The following is a 27,713-nucleotide window of genomic DNA, read 5'->3' as shown; positions in this document are numbered from 1 at the left end:
CTTCGGTCTCGAGAGATGCATGACTTCACAATGAAGGCTGATGACGCTTATGACTTAGGAGACAAATGCAGTAAGAAACACAGCTAACTCTTAAGAATTGGGGAAGAGACAAGCCAAGGAAGAGAAGGTGAGATGTGGGGGATGCTGGTACATCATAGAAATGGTCTGAGATGGTCTATAGCACTTCACCACCAAAAGACAATTTAGAACTAGATCTTTATTCTACTTGTAATTCACTGGATAAACAAAGAAATTTCAAACAAACCAAAGTGATGATGTGAATCTCATTAGACCTGAAAAGGTCATGAGAACTTTTCTCTAGAGACAGAACCTGCCCTGTATCACATCCAGCCCAGAACCATCCCCAAAAGTCTAATCAACTCCTCTGCAGCTCACTAGCCATGTTCATCCCAAGGTGGTGATGATCAAAACCATAGACTGCTCCCCAAGGGGGACTGATTCTGGTCTCTGCCTTGCGTGGTGTAGGTCAAAATTCTTTTTTAAAAAATGGAAGAGAAGACCACAATAAGATGCCACTTCACACTAACTAGGATGGCCATAAGCATGAAAAATAACAAGTGTTGGTGAGGATGTGGAGAAACTGGAACCCTCATAAATTACCAGTGGAAATGTAAAATGGTACAGCTTCCGTGGAAAACTGTCTGGTAATTCCTCACAAAGTAGAATATAGAGCTACCATGTGAATCAGCAATTCCACTCCTTGGTATATACCCAAATGAACTGAAAACACCTGAAACTCAAACAACTGAAAACTCAAAAACTGGTACACAAATGTTCTTGGCTGCATTACTCATAATGGCCTTTTTGTAGAAACAACCCAACTGTCCATCAACTGATAAAAGCATAAGCAAAATGTGATATATCCATACCATGGATACATGCTACAGCATGAATGAATCCTGAAAACATCACATGAAATGAAAGAAGCCTGACACAAAAGGCCATAATATTGAGTGATTCCATTTATGAGAACTGTCCAGAAAAAACAAAAAAAAATCTTTAGAGATAGATGTTAGTGGTTGCCTGGGGCTGGGGGCAAGGTAATGGGGAGTCATGCCAATGGGTGTGTGGTTTCTTTCTGAGGTGGTGAAATTGTTCTGGAATTAGAAATGGTGGTGGATGTACAACACTGTGAACACACTAAATCCACTGAATTGTATACTTTAAACAGGTATGTAAATTATGGGTATGTAAATTATATCTCAATAAAGCTGTTATTAAAAAAAGGAGGAACAGGTCACTTAGTGCTGATGTTTATTGTTAAGGCTCCAATCTTTTGGGTTCTACAAAATATACACCTGAAACGTTCCAACCTCCTGCTTGTTGATTACTCATGACTGGAAGGAGGGAAGTGGCCCAGACCAAAATAAGCACCATCAGCCTGACCAGGAAGTTCCTAAAGGCTCTATTCACTTCCTCCCATAGAACACCAAAGAAAATGACTCTGTTTCTCAGTGTCCTTGATGCAAGGAAACTCACAGAAAATGGCTGATTCTGCAGATGAATCACAATTTTCTGTTTTCAGAAAACAGAATTTTGTATATGACTATCTTTTCGACCTTTGCTACTAGAAAATCTAAGTGGCAAATTTACTGTTTAAATTTTATCTTTTCCTCACATCAAGATCCTAAAAGTTATCTACCTTCCCTGCTTCTGTCTGATGGTCTTTATCATCCTTTAAATACTTCCTAATAAAGGATGTTTTTATGAGCAAACTGCTCCAAGTCCTTTCGGTTGCAAGTATGGTCCAATTCCAAAACAAAAACTAACATTCCTCCCATTTGCCAGCTCTCAAAGGTTATGAGTAATGACTGAATCTGCACCTCTGCCTGATCTCTGGGTCTTTCTTCAAAGCAGAGATGTTCTAAAGGTTTCAAGGTGGTTGGCTTCCCTGTCTCTGGGGTCTTTTACTAAATCACTGCTTGCCATGGGGACTGACAGAAGTACCCAGGTTGTTGCGCAGGACAGCCTCCCCACCCAGGCCCAGCTTCCATCTGAGACTGACCCTGGGCCTAGGCATCGATTTAGTTTTCATCTACCTGTTCTCAGGCTAAGAAGATAAGCAATCTGAGGCTACAGAAAACAGCCCAGTAGATACCTCAGAAGAGTTACAGTAGCTTGTTTACCTACAGGTAAATAATAGGTCCTAATTTAGGGAAAGGAATCCAAGGAGCTGAGAAATGAAAGGACCCATATATGGTTGAAATGCTAGCTGCAGAGCGGAAGTGACTACCGCCTTGATCTCGTGCCTCTTAGCCTGGTGCTCTATCGTGCTCTTTCCACTCCAGAACAGGGCTCATCACTGCCCGCGTCTGTCAGGCCTCGGGCTGCAAAGGATCCGGAGAACACCAAAGGTCAGGTGGGCCAGGACACAAGGCACAGGACTCCCTGCTCCTCCCGAAGTTCAACACCATACTCAGATGTAGTCCATGCTCCTGTGCTCGGTCTGGGCCCCATGGGGTCCAAAAACCACAGTTAGGCAAGAACCACACAAGGTTCAAGGGAAGTACGGCCTTGAACCATCATTCTTTCCCTCTGCCCCAGTTTACAGGGGTTACCAAACACAGAATGAGACATCAAAATGCTTTAGAGCAGGAAAGCCACCTCCAATTTCACAGGGTTGGCACAAGGCCCTAAGAGGAGAAGGGACTTGCTTAGGGTCAGTCACTAAGTTACTGGCAAAAATAAGATTAGCCTTCAGGTCTGCTCTGTTTTTTCCTTGGCTTTTTGACTACTGCTGCCCATGCATAGATGGACCTACAAAACTGGCCCAGACAGGAAGAGCTGGAGGATTCTGCCTCATCAGAATGATGTAGTCTTTCCACAATGTTCCTGCTCTTGTGAAAGTCATCCTTGTGGCCTATGGGATTCCAGTCACTCACTTCCATTCATGCAGCCAGATGGGGACCCATCTTAGTGATGTCAGGAGCAATGGCAATTAATGAACGGAAGGTGCCTGAGAAGCAAGAATGGGCCCTAGGCAGGAAAAGAGTCATTCAGCCCTACAGAAACTCAAACTCTAAAGTCTCATAAATGGAAGGAGCTATGCATTAATGTAAAAAGAAAAGTGGGAAGCCGGCAACATGAATTCTGTATTGACATTTGGTTCTTAATAATAACATCCAAAATGCATTCTGTTCTTATAGCACTGCATCTGGTCGAGGATATATGTTGCTGAAGGTTGCCGGAGTCTCCCTTGGGAAGTGGGGAGGAGTTGGTGGTGAAAGGGGAGGAGCTGGTGGTAAAAGAGACACACTGATTTCTCTTTGGGAGCTATCCGCAGCTAGGTGGAGAGCTGCAGCAGGTGTCTTGGCTCTGATAAGGGGTGGGGAGGCTATCCCAGCCGGCCTGCAAACATATGAGCAGAATCCCTTGCCCCCAGCCCGTAAGAACATGGTTGCTGATGGGGACAGCAGTGGCAGCTCCAGGAGAGTGGAGGGAAGCCTGGGATGTTACATTCTTGAGGCCTTCACAGGTACATGTCATCGTAGCCCGGCGGGGGGAGATGGTCTGGGTTAGGTCTGGAATGGAAAGAGGGGCTGATGAGTTGGAGTGATGGAGAGACCATGGGGACATGGGCAGACGTGACCCTGCACTGAGGGAACCTGCCCTTCAAAATGATGTGGTGGTGTGAGGAATTTAAAAACATGCACTCAAGAGCCAGACAGCCTGGGTTTGAATCCTGACTCCCCCACTTGGTATAAGTTACCTAATCTTTCAGGGTCTCACTTTCTGCATCTATAAAATGTAGACACCACTATCTACCCAAGACTGCTGAAGAAAGGATCCAATGAGTTTCTGACACATACTTAACTTTCAAGAACTGTTAGTTCCTCCTCCTACTTTGAGTCCTCCCCAGAGGGGAGCTGGGGAAAGAGAGGCACTGAGGGATAGGGAGCTCCTAGAAGGCTCCAGGAAGACATCAGGCAGGGCCCTGGAGGAGGCTCCACTCTCCTGGCAGCAACAGGTGAAGGCAGCGGCAACTGTGTGCCTGGGGCTAGAAACCTTCGCTGCTGCCACACTGAGCCAAGCTGCCATCAGGTCCTACTTCTCAGCATACCTGAGTGACTACCTACCCAGGTGGGCTGGTCCCAATGGGTCCGAAGGGGTCAAAGCGAGCTCCTGGGGGCACAGCGCCTGGAGGAAGCCGGTTCGGGAGGCCTGAGGAAGGGTCAATAAGTGCTCTTGGGAAGCCAGATCTCAGGGGATCCACAATCATGCCACCTCTCCGATGCCTAAGGCAAGAAGAAAAGTTGGGTAAGCAGGTGTGGCAAGGACTGCCCTTGGAGAACAGGTGAGGGAGGTGAGAATGGACCAAGAATGGCTGGGTTATCTAATGTGGATGGCCCAAGCAGACATGTGGATGGCTGCCTGAGAGCCCAGCCCTTATGGGCAAGGGCAAGAACACAAAGCCTATACGAAGAGCATACTTCACAGCTGAGTACTTTTGGCTCTGCAGGGGTTGGTTCTTCTGCACAGTGCTTTTGGTTCTGTAGGGCTCCTCAAAATTGAGATCCCTGCCTTATCCTATACCCAAGAGGGCCAACTTGATCAAGACCAAGAGCCAGAACTTGCCAAGGTCAACTTCAATGTACTCACAAGGTTCTGCAGGGTGCTACTTTAGGTTTAAGGACTAATAATAGTATTGAGAAAATTCGTGATGTTAGTTTTTTTTGCTCTTTCCCTTAAGGGCCTCAGGGCAATTTCTGACTGCCTGTAGATTGCCTAAGTCTGGCTCCTGACAGCATCTGTCCCTCATGGAGTTCCATGGACCTGACCTCATGTGCTCAAACTAGGATGAATGAGCTGATGGTTCCCCAAATTTTGAGGTCACTGCTTAGTTATATCCCCACTGTCTAGGAATGAGATGCTGAAGTTGGGGTCACTTTGCAGCAGAGGTTAAAATCTAGTTGGAATCATTCAGGGAAGAGAGTGGAGAGCAGAGGCTATAGTAACTTTGTTGGATGCATGATAAGAACCGTCCAGAGTCTAATCGGGCTCAGAGGCTCCCTTTATCAAGTGGGGTAATCTCTGAATAGCCCTGAGCTGCCCTAAGGCCTACCATCTGCTCTTCACTATACAGTTGATATACTAGGGTGGGCAGGGGGACCGGGAAATGGCAGAAGAGCTGCCTGCTGGGCTTGCTCACCTCCCTGCCAACACTCAGCGCTCTCCTGCACTGCTCTAGCTGAGGAGGGACAGCGCATGTGGCAGTGCTTTCTCAGCCGCTCAGCAACAACTCCCTCCTCCACCCCAAAGGAAGAGACTGACTGAAAACTCTAAAATTAGAAGATGAACTGGGGCTGAAAAGCCACAAAAGCAAGTTGTGTCACTGCCACCTCCCCAGCAGTACTCACCCAAAAGGGTCTAAGTCTTCTCCCCCGACAGCAAATGGGCCCAGGGGATCACACCTGAAACAAACAAGAGACAATTACTGCAAGTCCCACAGCAGCCAGGCACCTGATACATGTGGGATCACAAACACACTTGCAGGCATGGCAAACCCCTGCATGAGACCATAACACAAGGGATATTTCAGGGTGGTCCTTGGCTCAGATGAACAATAATCCTACGATGACAATTATGTAAGAAGAGCGGAACACAAACCTAAAAACATAGATTAAAATATTAAATATTAATATTCTAAATAGTAATATTGGTAACCTCCAGATAAATTTTATTCACATCTTTCTCAGTTTCAACTTTGTATAATGAACCAATAAGTTTTACATCAGAAAAATATTATTCTTAAACCCAAAACCAAAATCCCAAAGCTAAGATTCAGACAGAAGCTTCCAAAGTAGAGACAGATGTATGGAGTCACATACAGCTAGAACAGTGCTTCTCAATCTTTTTGTCAAAATAGCCCCTGTATAAAATTTTAGTACTATAGATATACTGTGTATCTGTTTATGCATTGTACCTGAAGGAGGGCCACAAACCACTGTAATCTCTAGGACTGTCCCTGACCCCAACAGCTGATTTCTGCCTTCATGGAGAATGCATGAGCTAGAAAGCACATAAATGACTGCATGCTTTCTGGAGAGTAATTCCATATTATCTCTGTAATATATATAGATATAGACAGACATAAAAATACATAGTTCTTCAGAAGTTTTATATGTTTTTTTTTTTTTTTAAATGGCAGCACTTTTATTTTTTCTTACACAATGATGTGCTGCTAGGCCTAACGTTCTCACATAACAGTAAAAAAAACAAAATTTGTTGTCATCTCTTAAAGACTCAAGAATTGCATACAAAAAAAAACCTTACATAAATGAAAAGGATGAATAAATTTACAGGTGTAAATGCAAACCGCTTCCAACTCAAGGCAAGTAACAGCCCATGGTGTTCTGGCAGGAAAACATCAGCTAAGAAAGGAAACTGGGTCCTACAGGCAAGACAGAAATGACAACTGGTTCAGGAGCCCTTGCCAGCCTCTAGAGAAATCCCAGAATACTCAGCCCTGATACATTAATACCCTGCACCAGTGGGAGACTGCCAGCCACACAGACCCACCAAGCCATGGACTTGTCTTCCACAGGCATGTTCTTCATCTCAGTCATGAAGTGCCCAAACCACATGTGCTAAGGGTTGAAATCAAAGACATGAACAGAGTATTAAACAAATACCAAGAGAACAGTTAACTTGAATACAAGGTCAAAATTAGCAACAAGTTCTACAATCCACTGCTGATCAAGCTTCAAGGACAAATTTCTTTCCAAAAGCTTATTCCAGTTTTGTGAGACTGGCATGAGGTGTATACATTTGTCGGGGTAAATTTATACATCTGAATTACCCTATGCAGCAAATGCTACACATCTGCTTGTAGTCCATTTAGAAGCATTTGCGGTGGACATGGAGGGGCCCAACTCGTCATACTCCTGCTTGCTAATCTACATCTGCTGGAAGGTGGACAATGAGGCCAGGATGGAGCTGCTGATCCACACGGAGTACCTGCACTCTAGGAGCACAATGATCTTGATCTTCCTTGTGATGGGCACCAGGGCAGTGATCTCTTTCTGCATCCTGTTGGAGATGCCTGGGTACATGGTGGTGCCACCGGCCAGCACTGTGTTGGCGTACAGGTCCTTGTGGATGTCCACATCACACCTTATGATGGAGCTGAAGGTGATCTCACGGATGCTGCAAAATTCCACACTCAGAAAGAAGGGCTGGAACAACGCCTCCAAATACTGGAACTGCACGTTGCCAATGGTGATCACCTGGCTGTTAGGTAGTTTGTAGCTTTTCTCCAGGGAGGATGACGACGTGGCAGTGGGCATCTCCTGCTCAAAGTCCAGGGCGACGTAGCACTGCTTCTCCTTGATGTCATGCACGATCTCCCGCTCGGCTGTGCTAGTGAAGTTGTAGTCACACTCTGTGAGAATCTTCATGAGGTGGTCAGGTTCTGCCCAGCCAGGTCCAGACACAGGATGGCGTGGGGAGGGCACAGCCCTCGTAGACAGGCACTGTGTGTGACTCCATCTCCAGAATCCATGATAATGCCAGCAGTGCGCCCAGAGGCATAGAAGTATGGCCTGGACTGCCACGTACATGTCCAGGGTATTGAAGGTCTCAAACATGATCTGAGCCATCTTCTCTCTGTTGGCCTTGGGGTTTAGGGGGCACTTGGTCAGCAGCACCGGGTGCTCCTCCAGGAACACACGCAGCTTGCTGTAGCCAGTGTGATGCCAGATCTTCTCCATGTCTTCCTGGTTGGTGACGATCCTGTGCTCGATGGGGTACTTCAGCATCAGGATGCTGTGCTTGCTCTGGGCCTTGTCGCCCAGGTAGAAGTCCTTCTGGCCCATCCCCACCATCATGCCCTGGTGTTGGGGGCACCTGATGGTGGAGGAAAACACGGTTCGAGGGGCGTCATCCCCAGCAAAACCAGCTTTGCACATGCTGGAGCCACTGTCAATGACAAGTACGGCAATCTCTTTTTCCATTGTGATTGGTGGAGGAGCGGGAAGAGCTCCTCCTTCTAGGCGGCAGAGCAGCGGGAAGATGTGGAGCACAGGCTGGCAGTAGTGAGTGAGACCCTCTTAATATATCTCTATATTCTTTGACCTGATAATTTTTTGTCGAGGTGTTCATTTTAAATAAAGAATAAAGAATTTAAATTAAAATATATTCACAAAGACATTAATCAAGGAAACTGCAGTCAGCTTAAATGGAGGCCAGTTAGGAACATCATGGCAGGTTCCTAAATGTAGCCATAGAAACAATAAAAACCATGTTCTGAGAATGTTTTAAAAATGATGTGGAAAAACGCTCATGCTGTAGTGTTAAGTATCAAGGGGAAATGGGGTTTCTCAATAGCCTAGGGAAATTAACTGTGAAAAATGTGTGTATGCAGGGTAGTGGTGGTGGTATGTATAATTACAACTAGAAAGAAGCGTACTGAGAGTGCAAACAGTGACAGTTACTCCTGGGTGGTGAGGTATTTCTTTATACTTTCCTGTTTTTTCTGTAATGGATATGGATATAATACAACAAAAATATTTAGTATTTTGAAAGATGTGCTTTGGAATCTTTGCAGAGCCCTGGCAAGCAATACAAACCTGACAGTTCCGGGGCAGTGGCAGGTTCCTGCCAGACCTTGGGAAAGCCTTATATACAGCAGCTAATCTAAGCTTACAGGTAAGAAGTCATTAATTAGAGAACTGGGAAAAAATCCAAAAGTAGATGCTCCTCCAGTCAGTTCCACCTGATGGGTTGGAATCGCAGAATACTGTGATTTAAATGGACAAGGCCAGGTTTCCTAGGGAAGGAATATTTCCTGACCTAGGTTACTGCTCCCAAGCCACAGTTCATGGAGCTAGCAGTCAAAGTTTCTAGCAGCCTCCAATATCCTGCCCAACTGGAGGCAGACCAGGTGGTGCCAGAGGGCAATGAGCATCTTACCTGACTCCATGAAGTGCCCCCCGACAGAGTGGCAAACATAGGGGGCTTCTAGTGGCTGTTAAAATGCTTGAGAATAGAGTCTTGATTGCTCTGAAATATGCAACCATCTCTATTTTTCTCTCTGGACCACGAAATATGGGGAGGAGAGAAGAAACAGAGAACAAGAAACGTCAGACAGGCAGTTGTAGGCTGGGCACAGTGGCTCATGCCTGTAATCCCAGCACTTTGGGAGGCTGAGGTGGGCAAATCACTTGAGGCCAGGAGTTCGAGACCAGCCTGGCCAGCATGGCAAAACCATGTCTGTAAAGGCCGAGTGCATGGTTGACGCCTGTAATCCAAGCATTTTGGGAGGTCGAGGTGGGAGGATTGCGAGTCCAGGAGTTTGAGACTAGCCTGGGCAACACAGTGAGACCCCCATCTCTATTATTAAGGAAAAATAGGTGCTGTATTTCCTAAGTTGTTTTTGCTATTAACATTTTTAATGGCCAATACATACTCAAGAGAAGCAAATTTAAAAAATTTACTTAATTTTCTATTGCAAGCATTGATGATGTTTCTGGGGTATGCATGTGTAACTACAAATAATACTGTACTTAATATCTTTCATGTACATTTTTTTTTCTCTATGTTAGAAAACACAGATATCTTACCTTCTGTCACTCCACTACTATATGATGGGAACAAAGAACTTGTTTCTTTGGTCAACTAATTGAAAGGAGTTGTGCTCAGGAGCCTCAACTGCACCTGACTGAGATGATTAGGTCTTGGTCCTTCAAGTTAATGAGATTTAGATAAGATTTTAGACTGAGTTGATGCAATAATGGGTTAAGACTCTTGGAAACCTCAGGGGAACAAAGATATATTTCACATTTGAGAGGCCAGAGAACAGACTGTGGTAGATGGAATTCAATCCCCTCTCAAGACTCCACAACTCCTAATCCCCAGGACCTATGAATGTGATGAGAAAGCAATCCTGTGATTGTTTTGTTATATGGCACAGTTGACCTCAAAAGGGCACATCATCTCAGTGGGCTAATCTAATAAACAGGAACCCTTAAAAGCACAGAACATGGAATGTGGCAGAAGAAGAATGCCCAAGAAGAGACTCAACACAGCACTGCTGGCTTTGAAGAGGAGGCAGCCACATGAGAAGAAATGCAGAAGGTCTTATGGAACTGAGGGAGAGGGATAGGAACCTTAGTCTTATAATCACAAGGAACTGAATTCTGCCAGTGACCTGAATGAGCCAAGCAAATCCATATTCTTGACCTAGAGAATTATGACATAATAAGTGGGTGCAGTTTAAAGCCACTAAGTTTGTGGCAATTTATGATGCATATATATGCTGCAAACACTTTCCTCACTTTACTGGCCTTACACTTTGAGTTCAGTTAGCTAACAGATGTTACGAAGATACTGTTTTTCTAAGTAATCTAAAAGAATAATGAGACTGACTCCAGCATTGCTAAGGATAGGAAAATGACACTGAAACATAGTGAGAATGTCAATTAACACAACTGTTTAGAAGGGCAACTAAGCAATAAGTATGAAAATCTCTATAAACAGACTTGGTCCTTAATGTAGTAATTCTATAGGAATCTATTCTAAGGAAACATTCAGAGACGTGCTCCAAATGGCATAAAAGTATGTTCATAAAAGTAATGAATCATTAGTTATGGTAGCCCCAAACCAGAAATGACAGGCTAAAAAAAGAACTTGCATCGTCCTTGAGTTTTCTTCCCTTCATTAAGCCAACCCATTGGCAAGTCCTGCCGGGTGTACTTCCAAACAGACCCTAGAGCCACCTGCCTTATATACCACCATCTACCACCGACCACCATTATTTCTTGCCTGGCTGCCTGTGTCAGCTTCTTCTCTGGGTCTGTTTTTACTCTTGTCCCTCTATAATCCATCTCTACAAAGGAGCCAGAGGGTTATTTTGTTTTTTAATGTAAACAATATGAAGTCCCTCCCTTGTAAAACCTGCCCAGTGGCTTCCCATTCTCCTGATCTTGGCCCCATGGGCTACATGCACTGGCCTGTGCTTACCCCATGGTGTCATCTCCTATGTCTCTGCTCCACTGCTGTACTGTGTTCCAACCAGTACTTGGAGCAATCCAAGCCAAGCTCATTTCTTCTGAAACAACTGCCAATATATGTATCAAAAGTGGGAAATACTAAGGGCTGAATCCTGCTCCAATGCTCATGAGATATGTTGCTTTGGGCAAGTCAAGCTCTTGGTGCCTCAGTTTTCTTTTGCACAAAACAGAGATACCAAGAGCATCTACCTCATTCTCTTATGAGGCTTAAAAGAGATTGTTTTACTTACACTTTACACTTACTGTAACTGCTCAGCCCACAGTAAAAGCTCAATAAATATTAACCATGTTAACATGTCCACTGTCAGAATATGACTGGGATTCTTCAAGAGAAAAAAAAAATCTGTGGTTAACCGAGTCCCAACCACGTAACTTTTCAAAACATTGATGGCTCCCATCACCCCATGGATCAAATCCAGCTTCTTAGCATATACTGGCCTTGTGATTTGGTCCTCACATTCATCTTTTCTCCCTTCTCATGCTGACATGAGTGAAACAAAAACTCCCCCACTTGTACAAGATGATTTCATAGCCCCATTGGTACCCATCGTTCCCTCTGCATAAAAGTCAATTACCGTCAATACCAAAGAACTTTTATTGGTCCTTTAAAACTTAGCTCATCAGGCATCATCTCTATGAAACCTTTCCTTCTACCCTTCAGATTAATCACTCTTCAATGAGGTTCAGCAGATCTCAGACATACTTCTAAAATTGTTTTAAAAAGATTTATGATCTGGAATGAAAAGGACAATTAGCCCCAATCAACTGTGAGCTCCTTGAAGGCTGGGTCCACACCTCATGACATATTCCCAGTAAGTGGCACATGATGGACTCAAGTTCAAATTTTGGCCTCACCATTTCACAGCTGTGTGACACAGGGCAAATTATAAAATCTCCAAGCCCTAGCTTTCTCTTGTGTAAAATACAGACAATAGTATCTACTTCACAGGGTTGTTACATATATATTAAATGAGAATGCTTACAAAAGTGTAGTGTCTGTACATTTAGAGTCCAATAAGTAGAATTCAATAATTTACTATTATAATTTACTATTTACTTCTTACTGTTGTGAGGAAGTTACTCACTGTACATGAACTTCAGCTTCCTTACCTGCAAAATGGGGAGAGCCCTTACCAATCTCATGGAATTGTTGAGGGGATTAAATAAGAGCACAGGGATTAAATGCCCAGCATTTGTCTGGAATCATTGGCACTTAATAAATAAATAGTGGCTATATAAATGTTATTGAACTTTGCTATCCACAGGAAAAAACCAAAGGGATATTATGTGACTCCAAGGGGAAAAGAATGAAAACAAATTTTAAGAATAGAGAATAGTTTCACAAGTAATGAAAAATGAAAATTAAATTATTAAAGTAACATACGTAGAGGACAATCTTCTCAAAATATGGTGCTGGACCAACTGGATAGCAATGTGGAAAAATATAAATCTCACACCACACATAAAAAATATTTTAAATGGATTGTAGATCAAATATAAAAGGTAAACCATTAAAGCTTCTAGGAGAAAATATACAAGGATTTCTCCATGACCTTGGCATAGGGCAAAGACTTCTTAAACAAAAATCAAAAGAGTATGAAACAAAGGGAAAGAACTGATAAGCTAGATTACATAAAAATTAAGAATGTTTTAACAATAAAAAAAATCCCCATTAACAGGGTAAAAAGGCAAGCTACAGAGGGGAGGAAGACATTTGTAATGCATTTATTTAACGAAGGACTTAACTTCAGAATATATAAACAATGCCAACAAGTCATAAAAAGACAAGCCAATAGAAAAACGAACAAGAGATTTGATTACCTCTTCACAAAAGATGAAATCCAAATGGCTAGTAAACCTCAAGAAAAAAAAAATTTTAACCATGAGGTCAAAGCTATTTTATCTCAGAAACTATTTGCTTTTTTTTGCTGTGTTGACATTTGCACTGATGGTGCAAAAGCAATAGGGGGTGGAACTGCTGATGCCATAGTATGACTCAAAGCAGTAGCACTAACCTGGCAGTCACTGCATCCTCCCTTACCACTCACTCACCCACATCCAGCTTCACTTTAGAATGTACTTGATGAAGAGGTATAGATTGTCAAGTTTTGTAAAATTTCAATATTTGAATATGTCTTTTTAATATTCTGTGTGAAGTGGGAAACGGGCATAAAGCACTTCTTTTTTTTGTTTTTTTGAGACAGGGTTTTGCTCTGTCGCCCAGGCTGGAGTGCAGTGGTATGATCATGGCTCACCACAGCCTCCACCTCCTGGGCTCAAGCAATCCTCCCATCTCGGCCTCTCAAGTAGTTGGGACTCCAGGGCCACGCCACCACACCCAGCTAATTTTCAGACACAGAGTTCACCATGTTGCCCAGGCTGGTCTCAAACTTCTAGGCTCAGGCAATTCACTTGCCTCAGCCTCCTGAAGTGCTGGGATTACAGGTGTGGGCCATCACACTTGGCCTTGCATAAAGCACTTCTACTGCACACAGAGGCACAATGGTTGCCTTGATGAAAAGTACTTGTGCAGTTGTTCAAGTCGCTAGCTGAAGCAGTCATTTTTTCACAGAAAACTTTTTTTTTTTTTTACTTGAAAGAATGACAAACCATGTTTATTCAGACTTGGCTACATAGCAGACATCTTCTCCAAAAGGATGTGAGCCCATTACTTCAAGGAAAATAATGAATGGTATTTACCGCCAATGAGAAAATTCAAGTTTTCAAGCAAAAATCAGCAATGATATTATATAATAAAATGTGTCAACTTTGAGAGCAGATCTGCATATCTCAGTGAATCAATATTTTCCAAATGACCAAAATACACAATCTTCCATGACAGTATTATACACAGGTAAAAGGTCCATTCAAAGGGCATGATAGACCAGTGGATTTTAATGTAACAGATATATAAAAAAGTTCACTGATATGGATTCAGATTCCACATTACAACTAACCCTTACAAAAACTACTACTTGTCAAGTTGGTTCAACAGTAAAGAAGAGGTTGGGCACAGTGGCTCACACCTGTAATCCCAGCACTTTGGGAGGCCGAGGTGGGCGGATCGTGAGGTCAGGAGATCGAGAACATCCTGGTTAACACAGTGAAACCCCGTCTCTACTAAAAATAAAAAAAAATAAAAAAAATAAAATTCAGCTGGGCATGGTGGCAGGCACCTGTAGTCCCAGCTACTCGGGAAGCTGAGGCAGGAGAGTGGTGTGAACTTCAGAGGCGGAGCTTGCAGTGAGCCAAGATCGCGCCACTGTACTCCAGCCTGGGCGACAGCGCGAGACTCCGCCTCAAAACAAACAAACAAAACAGTAAAGAAGAATATCTATAATTATTTGAAAAGGTTATTAAACTAGTCCTTTTTTCCAACAACTGATATGTGAAAGGCTTCAATGAAAACAACATATCCCCTACAGACTGAATGCAGAAGCAGAAATGAGAATCTAGTTGTCTTTCATTAAGCCAGACATTAAAAAGACTTGCAAAAATGTAAAAGAACGTTACTCTTCTAAATTTTGTTTTGAAAAGATATTTTCAGAGAAATTTGTTATTTATATTAACACTTATGGGCTTATTTTTAAATGAATGAATAAATGTGCATTTTGAAAATATCATTTGTAACTTCTAATGCAGTAGATACTGATACATATAACCCATATAAGAGCTCTCTGGGGTCCTCAATAATTTTTAGAGTGCTAGAGGGTTCCTCAGAACATAAAGTTTGAGGTTCTCCAGCGTAAGTAATATAACTCAAGGAAGTAAAAGAAAAAAAACCCTAATACACAGGGATGTTCACAGCTGTACTATTTACAATGAAAAATTAGAAATGCTTGAAAGACCCCATAGAAGTGATATAAACCATAGCATACTAGTAAAATGAAATATCAGATGCTAAAAGAGTTATGTTTAGCACTTTAGTAAATGGATTATGAAATTTAAAAAGAAAATGCAGAATGCAAACTATTTGGAACATTTAAAAATATGTAAAGATACAGACTGGTTGGGATTAAAAATGAATTCAGAATGACATAAAAAAGAGCTTTATATCTAAAGATTTATTTTTAGAGAAGCTGGTTAAGCATAGAAAAACTGCTTTTTTCAAAACATGGAGCAAGATTTGGGGCATCCAGTCTCCTGACTATCAGAGGACAGATGAAGCAAAAGGAAACAGGTTAGATTTATAATGACAATAAAAAGTTAGGCTGGATAAAAAAATATTTTCCTTATAGATGGGTTGTTTTCAGTAATTCTTTCCTAGACATCTCAGGAGTAGGGAAGACCTGCCCACCTCCAATTTTCCACTACAATGGAACGTCTTCTCTAGCTATACTCCTAGCCTAGACACACCCAGTATCACAGCAGACCCAGAATCCTTTACAAGCTGCAGCCATACATCACTACACACCTAGGGAAACAAGTCTCTATGCTCTAGGGCAGACAATCCCAACTTTAGTTTGTATTTGGAAATTTCCAGGTGTGAGATAGGCAAAACAAGAGTGTTTAAGGCGAGGGGTGAGACACAGGACGGTGTCCTATGGGAAGGAGCAGAGGCTGCTATTTCTGCTCAGAGCACCAGCCAAGGGTGTTCAGTGATGGCTGCTCAGTGATGGGATAATTAACACCCTGCAGCAGACAGAGAGGCCAGCTGCTGTGCTGCTTTTTGCCTCCTTCCTGCCTGTGGCTTCATCCCAAAACTAGGCATTTCAGGGGGAAAGGAAAAGGTGGAAGTTTGAGTGCCTGGTTGCTGAGCAACGTGGTGGTGATGCGAGCTGTAGTAAAGGAACCACAGCTATCTGAGCTCATGGACAAATGGGTCTGGCCAAGGAATAAGCAGAGAGTGGGGGCAGAGGCAGGTGAGGTGAGTACAGAGGGGAGATCTGATAGGCTGCCAATTTTCTAGAGGCTAAGAAAAAGCCTCCTAAACATTCTGCCTCCTCTTCCAACCATCTCTCCAGTTCAGTGCCTTAGTCTTGTGAAATAGGTCTGCCTGAGAAAGACTTAATTGAGGAGGGGAAAGGAGATGGGCTTTTCTCCATAATCAGTTTACGCTACATTGAATTTGTACACACACTGCTTATTACATGAACTAACGCCGACAGGTGCAGTGGGAAAAGCACGAGCTGCTGAGTTAGATCCACTTCGGGGTAAATCCCAGTGCTCACCCTCCCAGCTAGACAACGCTGGGAAGCTACGTGCTACCTCTCTCAGCCACTGTCTCCTCCCCTGTAAAGTAGGGATGACACTGATCTTCTTGTAGGGCTGTCCAAAAGATGAGCAACCATATATTAACACACTTGGTTCACAGACCAACACACGGTGAACAGCCAAGAAAGGGAAATTACTTCTGTCCTCAACACAGGGTGATGATGACGATGATAACGGAAACAATGTCTATAATGGACCTGGGCCTGGGCCTGGGCCTAAATACAGTTGCCCAACACCCTCTCTGGGCTGACACTCTCACACCTAATCCTACATCAAATCTGTTTTAGGGGGAAGATGGTAGTATTTAAAAACAATAAAACAAGGTTATTTTTTGAGAGACCTCTACTCATTAAACCTTCAATCTTGTTCTCATCTTTGCCAGCTACCTGAACGGGAATCCACTGAATATTTTTTTTCCAGTGACCAGTTACTAGACCACTGAATAATTACTGAATGTCAACATGTGACATCCATCATCACATTCAATCCTACAAAACCTCTGAGACAGCTGTAATTATTCCCAAGGTGCAGATGAGAAACCTGCGGCTCCAAGAGGCTAAATGTGCTGAGAGACAGGGAAAGGTACAAGCTCAGGGTTTGAACACAGCTGATCAATCTCCAAAGCCTGTGCTCCTAACTGCCACAAAATACTCTTCATGACATGGAGGGAGAGGTGAGGCAGGGAAGGAAGGGGACCAAGTTCTTCCTTCAGAGTGGTATGGAGGAGGGAAAAGCTTGATCTTCTGCCTGATCCTCTCCAACCCACCAGGCTCTTTAGCCAAAGGCACTGTTGCCCTCAGAATCCTTCAGTGGTTTCCAATTGTCCACAGGGAGATTCATGTGCTTCACATCAGGGGCTTCCCCAAATCTGGCCCCATCCTCCCTAGCTGGTATATGCTAGGATTCCAGAAAAATTATTTTTGTCCAGTTGAAGTTCAGGGACAGCCCCAAGTTTTTAGACCTTGATGCCTCTAACCTACTGTTTCCTCAGTCTGGAACAACCTTCTTCATAAAAAAAAAAAAAAAAAATCTGTTATGTAGTAATTCAGACACATGAAAAGGCCGAGAGTGAGTTTAAGAAATAATTCCCTTTCCCGTGAAGGCACAGCTCAGGCAGCACTTCCAAGTAGCCTTTCCCAGGATATTCATGAAGTATCTCTGTGTTAACCTCTGTAACAGCAATTATCTCTCTTAACTCACCTATTTCCCATGCCACAGGGGAAGTGCATGTCTCTGTAGTAGGGGCCCAGCCCTAGGAATCCCTGAACCCACAGAGAAACAAATATTTGCTGAACAGAGGACTCACCAAAAATGCACAATGCACAGGTCCAAGCAATGGGTGAAAACACAGAGCAAAGAAAATATGCGCTTGAAAAAAGTCAGTAATCTTGAGATCAGACAAAAATAACTGAGTGGTGGTACAGTCAAAAGTAGGGTGAACTCCAGAGATAGAGGACCAGAGGTTTCTGCCAACCAAAACCAGGCTGGGGCAGGACTTGCTGGACCTGCAGCAGTCCAGTCAGTGGTTGAATGGTACCCTCCTTATTTTCTGGGCCTAGTAGAATATCCACATCTTCTCCGAAGCCGCCTCAGACCAGAGACTCAGAGCCTTCACTTAGTATGGATTCACTGAACAAAGGCCTACATCACTTCTTGGTAATTTTCTACCCTGGTAAGGAGTATTGTATCCTTTCCCTTACCCTAAGTGGGGAAGCTTGACCTGGTCTCAGCAACCCACTTAACGACCCCTGCCCGGCTCTGGCTCCACTGCCTGTCCTTCCAGGGCTCTGTACAGAACAGGCCTTCAGGCTAAGATGCCCTTTCTGCCCTACTCTCTGTCTGGCTAACATCTCTTCCTTATTCTTTAGGAGTCTGCTTAGTGGTCAGTCCCTTCCTTGGGGAAGCCTTCAGGTACGGCTCAGATTCCTTTCCCTATGTGCTCCCAGTCCGTTGCTCATCCCTGACTAGATGATATGAGGACAAAAGGCCTCACTGGCCTTTGTGAAACACTCAGGGCTAGATCCACTGTCCCCCTACACACAGCTGACTAAATACCATGGACTTAAGAACCTAAGTGGCTCTTCAGCATCTAAATTTTGAAAACCCTTTTACTGTTAAATAATTAAAGATTCACAGGGGCCCAGACACAGTGGCTCATGCCTGTAATCCCAGCCTTTTGGGAGGCTGAGGTGAGCAGATCACTTGAGGGTAGGAGTTTGAGACCAGCCTGGCCGACATGGTAAAATTCTGTCTCTACTAAAAATACAAAAATGAGCTAGATGTGGTGGCAGCCATCTGTAATTCCAGCTACTCGGAAGGCTGAGGCAGGAGAGTCGCTTGAACCTGGGAGGCGGAGGTTGCAGTGAGCCAAGATAGCACCACTGCACTCCACACTGGGTGACAGAGGGAGACTCTGTCAAAAAAAAAAAAAAAAAAAAAAAGATTCACAGGGGTTGGAAAAACAGTACAAGAGGTTCTAATACACTTCAGTTTTCTCTAACAGTTAAACCACCACAAAGATCTCTCTCATGCTACTCCCCTTAATAACCACACCTACAGCTCTGCCCTCATAACCCCTGGCAACCATTAATCTGTTTAGCACCTCTATAACTGTATCATTTAAAAAATGTTAAGTGGAATCACACAATATGTGACCTTTTGAGAATGGCTTCTTTCACTCAGCATAATGACTTTGATTAACCAAATTGCTGTGCTTCAACAGTTCATTCCTTTATACTGCCGAGTAGTATTCCACAGTATGGATACACCACAGTTCCTTTAACTATTCATCACCAGAGGAGGGACATCTGGATTATTTCCAGCTTTTGGCTATTACAAATAAAACTCCTCTGAACATCTGTGTACAGGTTTTTCTGTGGGCACAATTTTCATTTTTCTGAGATAAATGTTCAGGTGTGTGATTCCTGGATCTAATTATTAAGTACATGTTTAGTTTTTAAAGAAACTGTCAAATGATTTTCCAGAGTAGCTGTAACACTTGACATGCCCGCCAGCAGTGTACATGATTCAGTTTTTCTGCACTCTCTCTAGAATTTAGTATCATCACTATTTTTAATTTTAGCTATTCTAATAGGTGTGAAACATCCCATTGTGGTTTCATTTGCATTTCACCTAGCTTAATGGCTAGCAATGCTGAGGATCTTTTCATTGCTTCTTTGACATCTGTACGTGCTTCTCAGTGTATCACCTCTTCATATCATTCTTCCATTTTTTCTTTTTTCTGGGGGGACAGAGTCTTGCTCTGTCACCCAGGCTGGAGTGCAGTGGTGCCATCTCGGCTCACTGCAACCTCCGCCTCCCAGGTTCAAGTGATCCTCCTGCCTCAGCCTCCTGAGTAGCTGGGAGTACAGGCATGCACCACCATACCCGCTAATTTTTTTATGTTTGAAGAGACACGGTTTCGCCATGTTGGCCAGGCTGATCTCAAATTCCTGGCCTCAGGTGATCTATCCACCTCAGCTTCCCAAAGCACTGGGATTACAGGCATGAGCCACCATGCCTGGCCTTCATTTTTTAATTTTCTAATTGGATAGTTTCTTAAGCTGTTGATTTTGAGAGTTCTTTATCTAGATATGAATCCTTTGTTAAATATATGGTTTTCTAGCATTTCCTCCCAAACTGTAGGTTATGCTTCTATCCTCTTAACAGGGTCTTTCACAGATTAAAAGTTCTAAATTTCGATGAAGTCCAATTTAGCATCTTTTTAAAATAATGTGCATTTAGTGCTGTATCTAAGAACTCTTCACTAAGCCCTAGATACTGAAGATTTCCTCTTGTGTTTTCTTCTAGGAGTGTTGTAGCATTGTATGTTACATTTAAATCAATGATGCAATTTGAGGTCATTTTTATATAAGGTTTAGGTCAAGGCTCATATTTTCGCTTTTGATTATCCAATTGCTCTAGCACCATCTGTTGAAAAGATGGTCCTTCCTCCATTGACTTGTTTTTGCACCCTTGTCAGAAGTTGGCTGGTCTTATTTCTGTGCTCACTATTCTGTTCTACTTATCTATATGTCTGTCCCTCTGCCAATTCCACCATCTTGATTACTTTAGCTATATAATTAGCCTTAATATTGGGTGGAATGACTTCTTCTACTTTATTCTTTTAAAAAATTGTTATAGCTATTCTAGATTCTTTGACTTTCCATATAAATATTAGAATTATCTGTTATATCTTGCTATATCTACAGAAATTCTTATTGAGATTTTGATAGGAATTGCATTAAAATAGTATATCAATTTGTGGAGTATCTGACATTTTTACTATGCTGAATATGTTATGTCTCCCCATTTATTTAGATCTTCTTTGATTTCTTTCACTAGCATTTTGTAGTTTTCAGTATAAAAGTCTTATACAAGTTTTGTTAGAATTATATCTGAGTATTTTAGCTTTTTTTTTTTTTTGGAGACAGAGTCTTGCTCTGTTGTCCAGGCTAGAGTGCAGTGGTGCAATCCTGGCTCACTGCAACCTCTGCCTCCTGGCTTCAAGCGATTCTCCCACCTCAGCCTCCCAAGTAGCTGGGATTACAGGTGTGCACCACCATGCCTGGCTAATTTTTCTATTTTTAGTAGAGACAGGGTTTCACCATGTTGGTTGGCCAGGCTGGTCTCAAACTCCTGACCTCAGGTAATCCACCCTCTTCAGCCTCCCAGAGTGCTGGGACTACAGGCGTGAGTCACCACGCCCAGCCTACCCGAGTAGTTTTTGAACAACTACAAACAGTACGGTATTTTAAATTTCATTCCATCTGTTTATTGCTAGTATATAAAAATACAATTAATTTTTCTATGTTAATCTGGTATCCAGCAACCTTGTTAAACTCATTTTTATTATTATTTTAGGTAGATTCCTTGGGATTTTCTATGTAGATCATTATGTCATCTGCATATATAAACTGGTTTATTTCTTCCTACCTTATCTGTATGATAATTCTTTTTCTTGTTTTAATGTGTGGGCAAAACTTCTAGTATTATGCTGAGTAAGAGTGGTCAGAGTGGTTATCCTTGCCTTGTTCCTTAGGGGGAAGGCATTCAGTAGCTAATTTTAAATAAATCACTTTTGCTGGTATGATGATGAATCCTTAAAATATTGTTTAGGTACTAACAAACCACTCTCTAGCTGAAGGAAAAATATTTAAAAAAAAAAAAAAAAGGCCCCAGTCATGGGCAGTTATTATCGATTCTCTTGGACTATGGTTTGATCTCAAGGAAATCATTTCTATCATTATATATTCGTATTTCCAATTAAGCTAACTCTAGGACTTTTGTAAAATACCCATTTTTTACAGCTTTATTGAGATACATTTCACTTAAAAAATTCAACCAGCTAACATGTATAATGCATGGTTTTTAGATGTTCACAGAATGTGCAAATATTCTAATTTTAGAACATTTTCTTCATCCCAAAAAGAACCTTGTACCCATTAGCAGTCTCTCCTCATTCCTGCTTTCCCATCCTCTACCTCCAGCCCGGCAAACACTAATCTGCTTTCTATCTCTTGCCTATTCTGGGCATTTCACATTAAATAAATCATATAATATACAGTCTTTTATGACTGGCTTCTTTCACTTAACATGATGTTTTCAAGGTTCATCTATGTTATAACATGTATAAGTACTTCATTTTTATTGCTATAATACACATATTCAGTTGTAAGCATATATCATATTTGCTGTTCATCAACTAATAGACATTTAGGTTGTTCCTACTTTTTGGCTATTGCAAATAATGCTATTTTTTGGTTTGGATTTCCATTTCACTAATGACCAATGTTGTTGCACATCTTTTCATGTGTTCATGGACTATCTGTACATCCTCCTTGGAGAAATATCTATTCAAATCCTTTGAACGTTTTAAAATTGGGTTTTCTTTTGTATTGTTCAGTTGTAAGAGCTCTTTATACATTCTGGATACAAGTTTCTTGTCAGATATCTGCTTTGCAAATATTCTCTCCCATTCTGTGGATTATCTTTTCACTTTCTTGATACTATTGTTTTATGTACAAAATATTTTAATTTTGACAAAGTTCAATTTGTCTATTTTTTCCTCACTGCTTGTGCTCTTGACCTCCCAGGCGTTGTGTCTAAGAAACCAGTCTAACCGAAAGTCAGCGAATAAGACTACCCAAGGTAGACTTATTACTAGGTCTAGAAGTTTTATAGTTCAAACTCTTACACTCAGGTGTGTGATTCATTTTGAGTTAACTGAGGAAGGGACCCAACTTCATTATTTTGCATGTAGATATCCAATTGTCCCAGCACCATTTGAAAAGACTATGGTTTCTCTACTAAACTCTCTTGGTACCCTTGCTGAAATCAATTCCCTATGAATGTATGGGTTAATTTCTAGACTCTCAATTCTATTTCTTTGCTCTATATGTTTATCCTCATGCCAGTGCCATACTGTCCTGATGACTGAAGCTTTGTAATAAGTTTTGAAATTGGGATCTGGAAGTCTTCCAACTTTGTTTTTCTTTGAGATTGTTCTAGCCATTCTAGTTCCCTTGCACTTCTACCTGAATTTTAGGATCAGCTTGCCAATTTCTGGGGGAAAAAACCCAAAACCTGCTGGGATTTTCATTGGGATCACACTGAATACATAGATCAAGTTGGGGAGTATGGTTAATATTAATTCTTCCTAGTCATGAGCATAGAATGCCATTCCTTTATTTAAATCTTTAATTTCTTTCAGTAATGTTTTATAGTTTTCACTGTACAAATCTTACACAATTCTTTCCCAAATCTTTCACAGTGCACAAATCTTTTACAATTCTTCTTTTGTTAAATTTATTTTTAAGTATTATATTGTTTGTGGGGTTGTTATAAATGGGATAATTTCATTAATTTTTAGATTGTTCATTGCTAATGTATAGAAATACAATTGATTTTATCGATTTTTTTTTTTTTTTTTGAGATGGAGTCTCGCTCTGTCACCCAGGCTGGAGTGCAGTGGTGCAATCTCAACTCACTGCAAGCTCTGCCTCCTGGGTTCACGTTATTCTCCTGCCTCAGCTGCCCGAGTAGCTGGGACTACAGGCACCTGCCACCACGCCCAGCTAATTTTTTGTATTTTTAGTAGAGCTGGTGTTTCACCGTGTTAGTCAGGATATCAATTTTATATCCTGCCACATTGCTGAATTTGCTTAGTTCTGTTTTTTTAGAGGATTCCTTAGGATCTTCCGTATACAAGATATCACGTCATTGACAAATAGAGATATTTTTACTTTCTACTTTCTAATCTGAATACCCCTTATTTCTTTTTCTTGAGTGACTGCCCTGGCTAGAATATCAAGTACAATGTTATATAAAAGTAGCAAAAACAAAAGCAAACATGCTTGCCTTGTTCCAGATCTTAAAAGGAAAACACTCCATCTTTCTCCATTAAGGAGACTGTCAGCTGTGAGCTTTTTGTAGATGCTTGATTGGCTTGAGAAACCTCCCTTCCATTGTTTTTGTTGTTGTTGTTTCCGTGTGCATGTTTTTTGAAACAGTCTCGCTCTCTTGTCCAGGCTGGAGTGCAGTGGCGTGATCTCGGCTCACTGCAACCTCCACCTCCCAGGTTCACGCGATTCTCCTGCCTTAGCCTACTGAGTAGCTGGGATTACAGGCATGCGCAACTATGTCCAGATTATTTTTACATTTTTAGTAGAGACAGGGTTTCACCATGTTGGCCAGGCTGATCTTGAACTCTTGACCTCAAATGATCCACCCACCTTGGCCTCCCAAAGTGCTGGGATTACAGGGGTGAGTCACCATGCCTGGCCCCTTCTATTGCAAATGCGTTTTTTTTGTTTTGTTTTTTGTTTTTTTTGAGACAGGGTCTCACTTTGTTGCCCAGGCTGGAGTGCAGTGGTGTGATGACAGACTGCAGCCTTGACCTCCCAGGTTGAAGTGATCCTCTCACCTCAGCCCCCTAAGTAGCTGGAACTACAGGTATATGCCATCATGCCTGGCTAATTTTTAAATTTTTTGTAGAGACAGGGTCTCACTGTATTTCCCAGGCTAGCTGAATGCTTCTGTCATGAAAGGGTGTCAGACTTTGTCAAATGCTATTTCTCTATCGAGATGAACATGTAGTTTTTATCCTTTGTTGTATTATTATTATTATTTTTTTTTTTGAGATGCAGTCTTGCTCTGTCATCCAGGCTGGAGCGCAGTGGCACCATCTCAGCTCAGTGCAACCTCTGCCTCCTGGGTTCAAGCGATTCCTGTGCCTCAGCCTCCTGAGTAGCTGGGATTATAGATGCCCACCATCACACCCAGCTAATTTCTGTATTTTTAGTAGAGAAGGGGTTTCATCACGTTGGCCAGGCTGGTCTTGAACTCCTGATCTCAGGTGATCCACCTGCCTCAGCCTCCCAAAGTGTTGGGATTACAGGCATGAGGCACCGGGCACCTGGCCTCCTTTGTTCTATTGATATGGTGTATTGCACTGATTTATTTTCAGATGTTAAATCAATCACTCCTGGAATCAATTTCACTTGGTCAGGGTATATAATCCTTTGTATACGTTGCTGGATTTGGTTTGTTAGTACTTTGTTAAGGGTTTTTATATCTGTATTCATAAAGTATACTGGTTTGTAGTTTTCTTGTGATGTCTTTGGTATTGGTATCAGGATAATTCTAGCCTCATAGAAGAAGCTGGGAAGTATTCTCTCCCTTCTATTTTTGAAAGACTTTGTGAAAAACTGGTATTAATAAAAAATCCTTACTAAGGAAATTTTTTAACATACCAAAAAATAGTAAGAACAGTATCATGAGTTCCTGTGTGTATTCCCACCTAACTTCAATAATTATCAATAGTCCACCATTCTTATTTTACTTATACTTCCCCTCCCCCACACCTTACTCTTTTGGGGGCTGAAGTTATTTTAAAGCAAATCCCACACACATCATTTCACCTTTAAATACTTCAATGTATATCTCTAACAGATAAAGACCTCTTTTTTTTAACATAAGCAGAATTATTTCACCTAACAAAATTGGCAGTAATTGATAATGTTATCTAACACCTGGTCCATGCTAAAATTTCCCCAAATGTTTAAAAAATAATTTTTTGAATTGGTTTGAATCAAGATCTAAACAATGTACAACACTGCATTTTAGTTGGCATGACTCTTTCCATAACGGCCTGTTTCTCCCTTTTCTCCCCATGCGATTAATTTATTTGGTGAAAAAACAAGGTCAATTTATCCTATACAATTTTTCTGTATTCCAATTTTGGATGTTGTATCCTCATGTGTCTGTTTAACTCATTCTTCTGTCCTTCATATTTTGAAACTGGCAGTTAGATCTAGATTGAGGTTGCTGTGAACTTACTATTGCATAATATTAGAAAACAGTATCTGGCTATCCCACTTTTAGCGTTAAGATTAATCAATGAGTTCATATGCTACTCGCTAGATCCACCTATTATAAAGTCCCCTATCAACCTTTACTTCATAGTTTTATCAACCATTGACAATTTGTGACTAGGTACATTATTTCAGCAGAAGTTGCAACATGGTGATTTTCTCATTCTCTCAGTTCTTCCAAGGCTAGGATTTTTACTTTCACAATTCTATACTCTAGATCTATGTGTCCTAAATAGGGAGGTATAACCTCCAGGTGCCATAGTGCAAGCCCTGGGGTCATTTTTGCTTGTCACAGTAGTTGGAGGGCCTTCTTGGCATTTACAGGCAGAGACTAGAGATGCTGGATATTCTACAATTGATAGTAGAGATTCACGAAATGAAGAATGACCTACATCCCACACAATTTTCAAATGTCTTGTTTAGATATTCATGGAGGTGTAAGCCTAAATAAATTATCTGAATGTAAGGCCATTTTATGTATGAATATAAAGTATTTTTTTTCTGTTACTTTAAAACAAGCACATTTTTCCAGGAATGTAACTATGGCATAATTGAAGAAACAATATTCAATCACTATTTTGTTTGCAATTCTCCTAACAGCTGTTTACCATTTCAAAAAAGTCATGTTAGTAACAGCAACAGAGTTTTGTGGTATTTGAGTTGCTAACATAATACATCCGTATACAACACCTTTTGTCACTGTTGAATTCAAGATAATACCACATACACATGTAAACATCTCTGCTCTCCATTGTACTCATGCACCTACACATGGAATATACATCATCATCTTATTAATTACTCTCTTTTTCTAATTTATATTATAGTTAGGACTTTATACTGATTTCCTCTGAAATGTGGATGAGGTAAGTTAGAATACCTATGAATTCCATTTCAATATAGTAAGAGCTATTTCACAGAATATTTGTTTTGAAATAAACAAATAAAGCTGAGAATTACTATTTACTTCAGGTCTAAAATTTTTTCCCAATCTGACTTCTGACCGGGGCTTATTCTTAAATCTTTCCAGCATGGAAAGGTGGTTAGATCACATCTGTTTACATCACAGGCAGAGCACTGTGCAGGGAGTAAGGATACCTAGACCCCAGCCCTGGCTCTACCTCTTTATTGGTGGCTGGTGAACTCAGGCAGGTCATCTTATCTCTATTCCCTTTGGTAAAATAAGATATATCAGATAAGTCATTTTCAATCTTTTCAACCACTTTTTCTAATTCTCCATTGTCTTCACAGGACTCAATATTTTTGGTAAAGACTTTGCCAAAGAGATATGCCAATCATTACCTGTAATAATTTAACTGATTTCCCATTTTTAGCTAACTAAAGGCATATAATTATGAACCAGAATAAAATAACAATGGTAGTCTACATTTATTAAGTGCTTATTTATGTCCCTCACAGTGAATTCTGTCCCTCATCCCCACCAACAGTATGATATCACAGTATGGGCTCCAAACTGAGAAGTGGTATCTCAGCTAGAGACTAGGGTCTCATGGTCCTTGTCTCCTCCCTCTGAGCAGAAGTCTCCAGTCCTAACGCTGCCATCCTAATCTGCAAAAACCTTGGAATGTGACTCACTCGCACCCCATGCTATTTTGGAAAACTTCTGAAGTTGATAGTGAGGTTGGGGGACTACAGTGAAATGAAATGAAATGGGCAAGACATTGGGACTGCATCTCCTCTGGGTTAGTACCTCTGCATCTTTGCATTTTCTCAAAAAGAGTGGCCCAGGGCCCTGTCTAGACAAAGAGCTCTGGAATGAATTCGCGTGAATTACCTGGGCAGCAACCCTGGACTACTGCACATAAGCTCCAGAGGCACTGATCCTTGGATAGACTCAGGGGCTCTGTGTGGCTTCTAGAAAGAAGTCAGGCAGGCTTAAGATGTGGGGTAATTAGGGTGACTAGTAGCAGTTCAAGAACTCACTGCTCCACTTACGTCTCCACTTTCTAATTCCATTGAACCCCAAGACATTGATCATTTTGTTGAAAACACACACGGGCCAGGGATGGGGTCAAGTGGCAGGATGGGGATAGCTGGCTGGAATCCCTCTGCAGAAGCATGGGCTTCCCGCTGG

At 41.7% G+C, this 27,713-nt stretch overlaps 1 protein-coding gene and 1 pseudogene across 6 annotated transcripts in view; both read right to left on the bottom strand.

Annotated features, from left to right (window-relative positions):
* Nucleotides 1–202: 202 nt before the first annotated feature.
* The window catches only part of PSMF1 (proteasome (prosome, macropain) inhibitor subunit 1 (PI31)), a 47,352-nt gene continuing 19,841 nt past the window's right edge, over nucleotides 203–27,713 (bottom strand). For 3 of the 6 annotated variants that reach the window (XM_011979854.1, XM_011979855.1, XM_011979860.1), the window contains 3 exons: nucleotides 5,379–5,432; nucleotides 4,098–4,256; nucleotides 1,252–3,542 (listed from right to left, as the gene is read on the bottom strand). In XM_011979854.1, coding sequence (XP_011835244.1) covers nucleotides 3,491–3,542; nucleotides 4,098–4,256; nucleotides 5,379–5,432 — 265 coding nt within the window. In that variant the 3' untranslated portion in view covers nucleotides 1,252–3,490. Of the gene's footprint in view, nucleotides 3,543–4,081; nucleotides 4,257–5,378; nucleotides 5,433–27,713 lie in introns of all 6 variants that reach the window. The other 3 variants (XM_011979856.1, XM_011979857.1, XM_011979859.1) reach the window with 3 other exon arrangements.
* Nucleotides 6,859–7,973, bottom strand: LOC105539535 (annotated as a pseudogene).

This window comes from Mandrillus leucophaeus, unplaced genomic scaffold (assembly GCF_000951045.1).
Source record: "Mandrillus leucophaeus isolate KB7577 unplaced genomic scaffold, Mleu.le_1.0 Scaffold206, whole genome shotgun sequence".
Taxonomy (NCBI): Eukaryota; Metazoa; Chordata; class Mammalia; order Primates; family Cercopithecidae; genus Mandrillus; species Mandrillus leucophaeus.
Note: the sequence above shows the minus strand (reverse complement) of the source record. Positions and strands in the feature narration are given on the sequence as shown.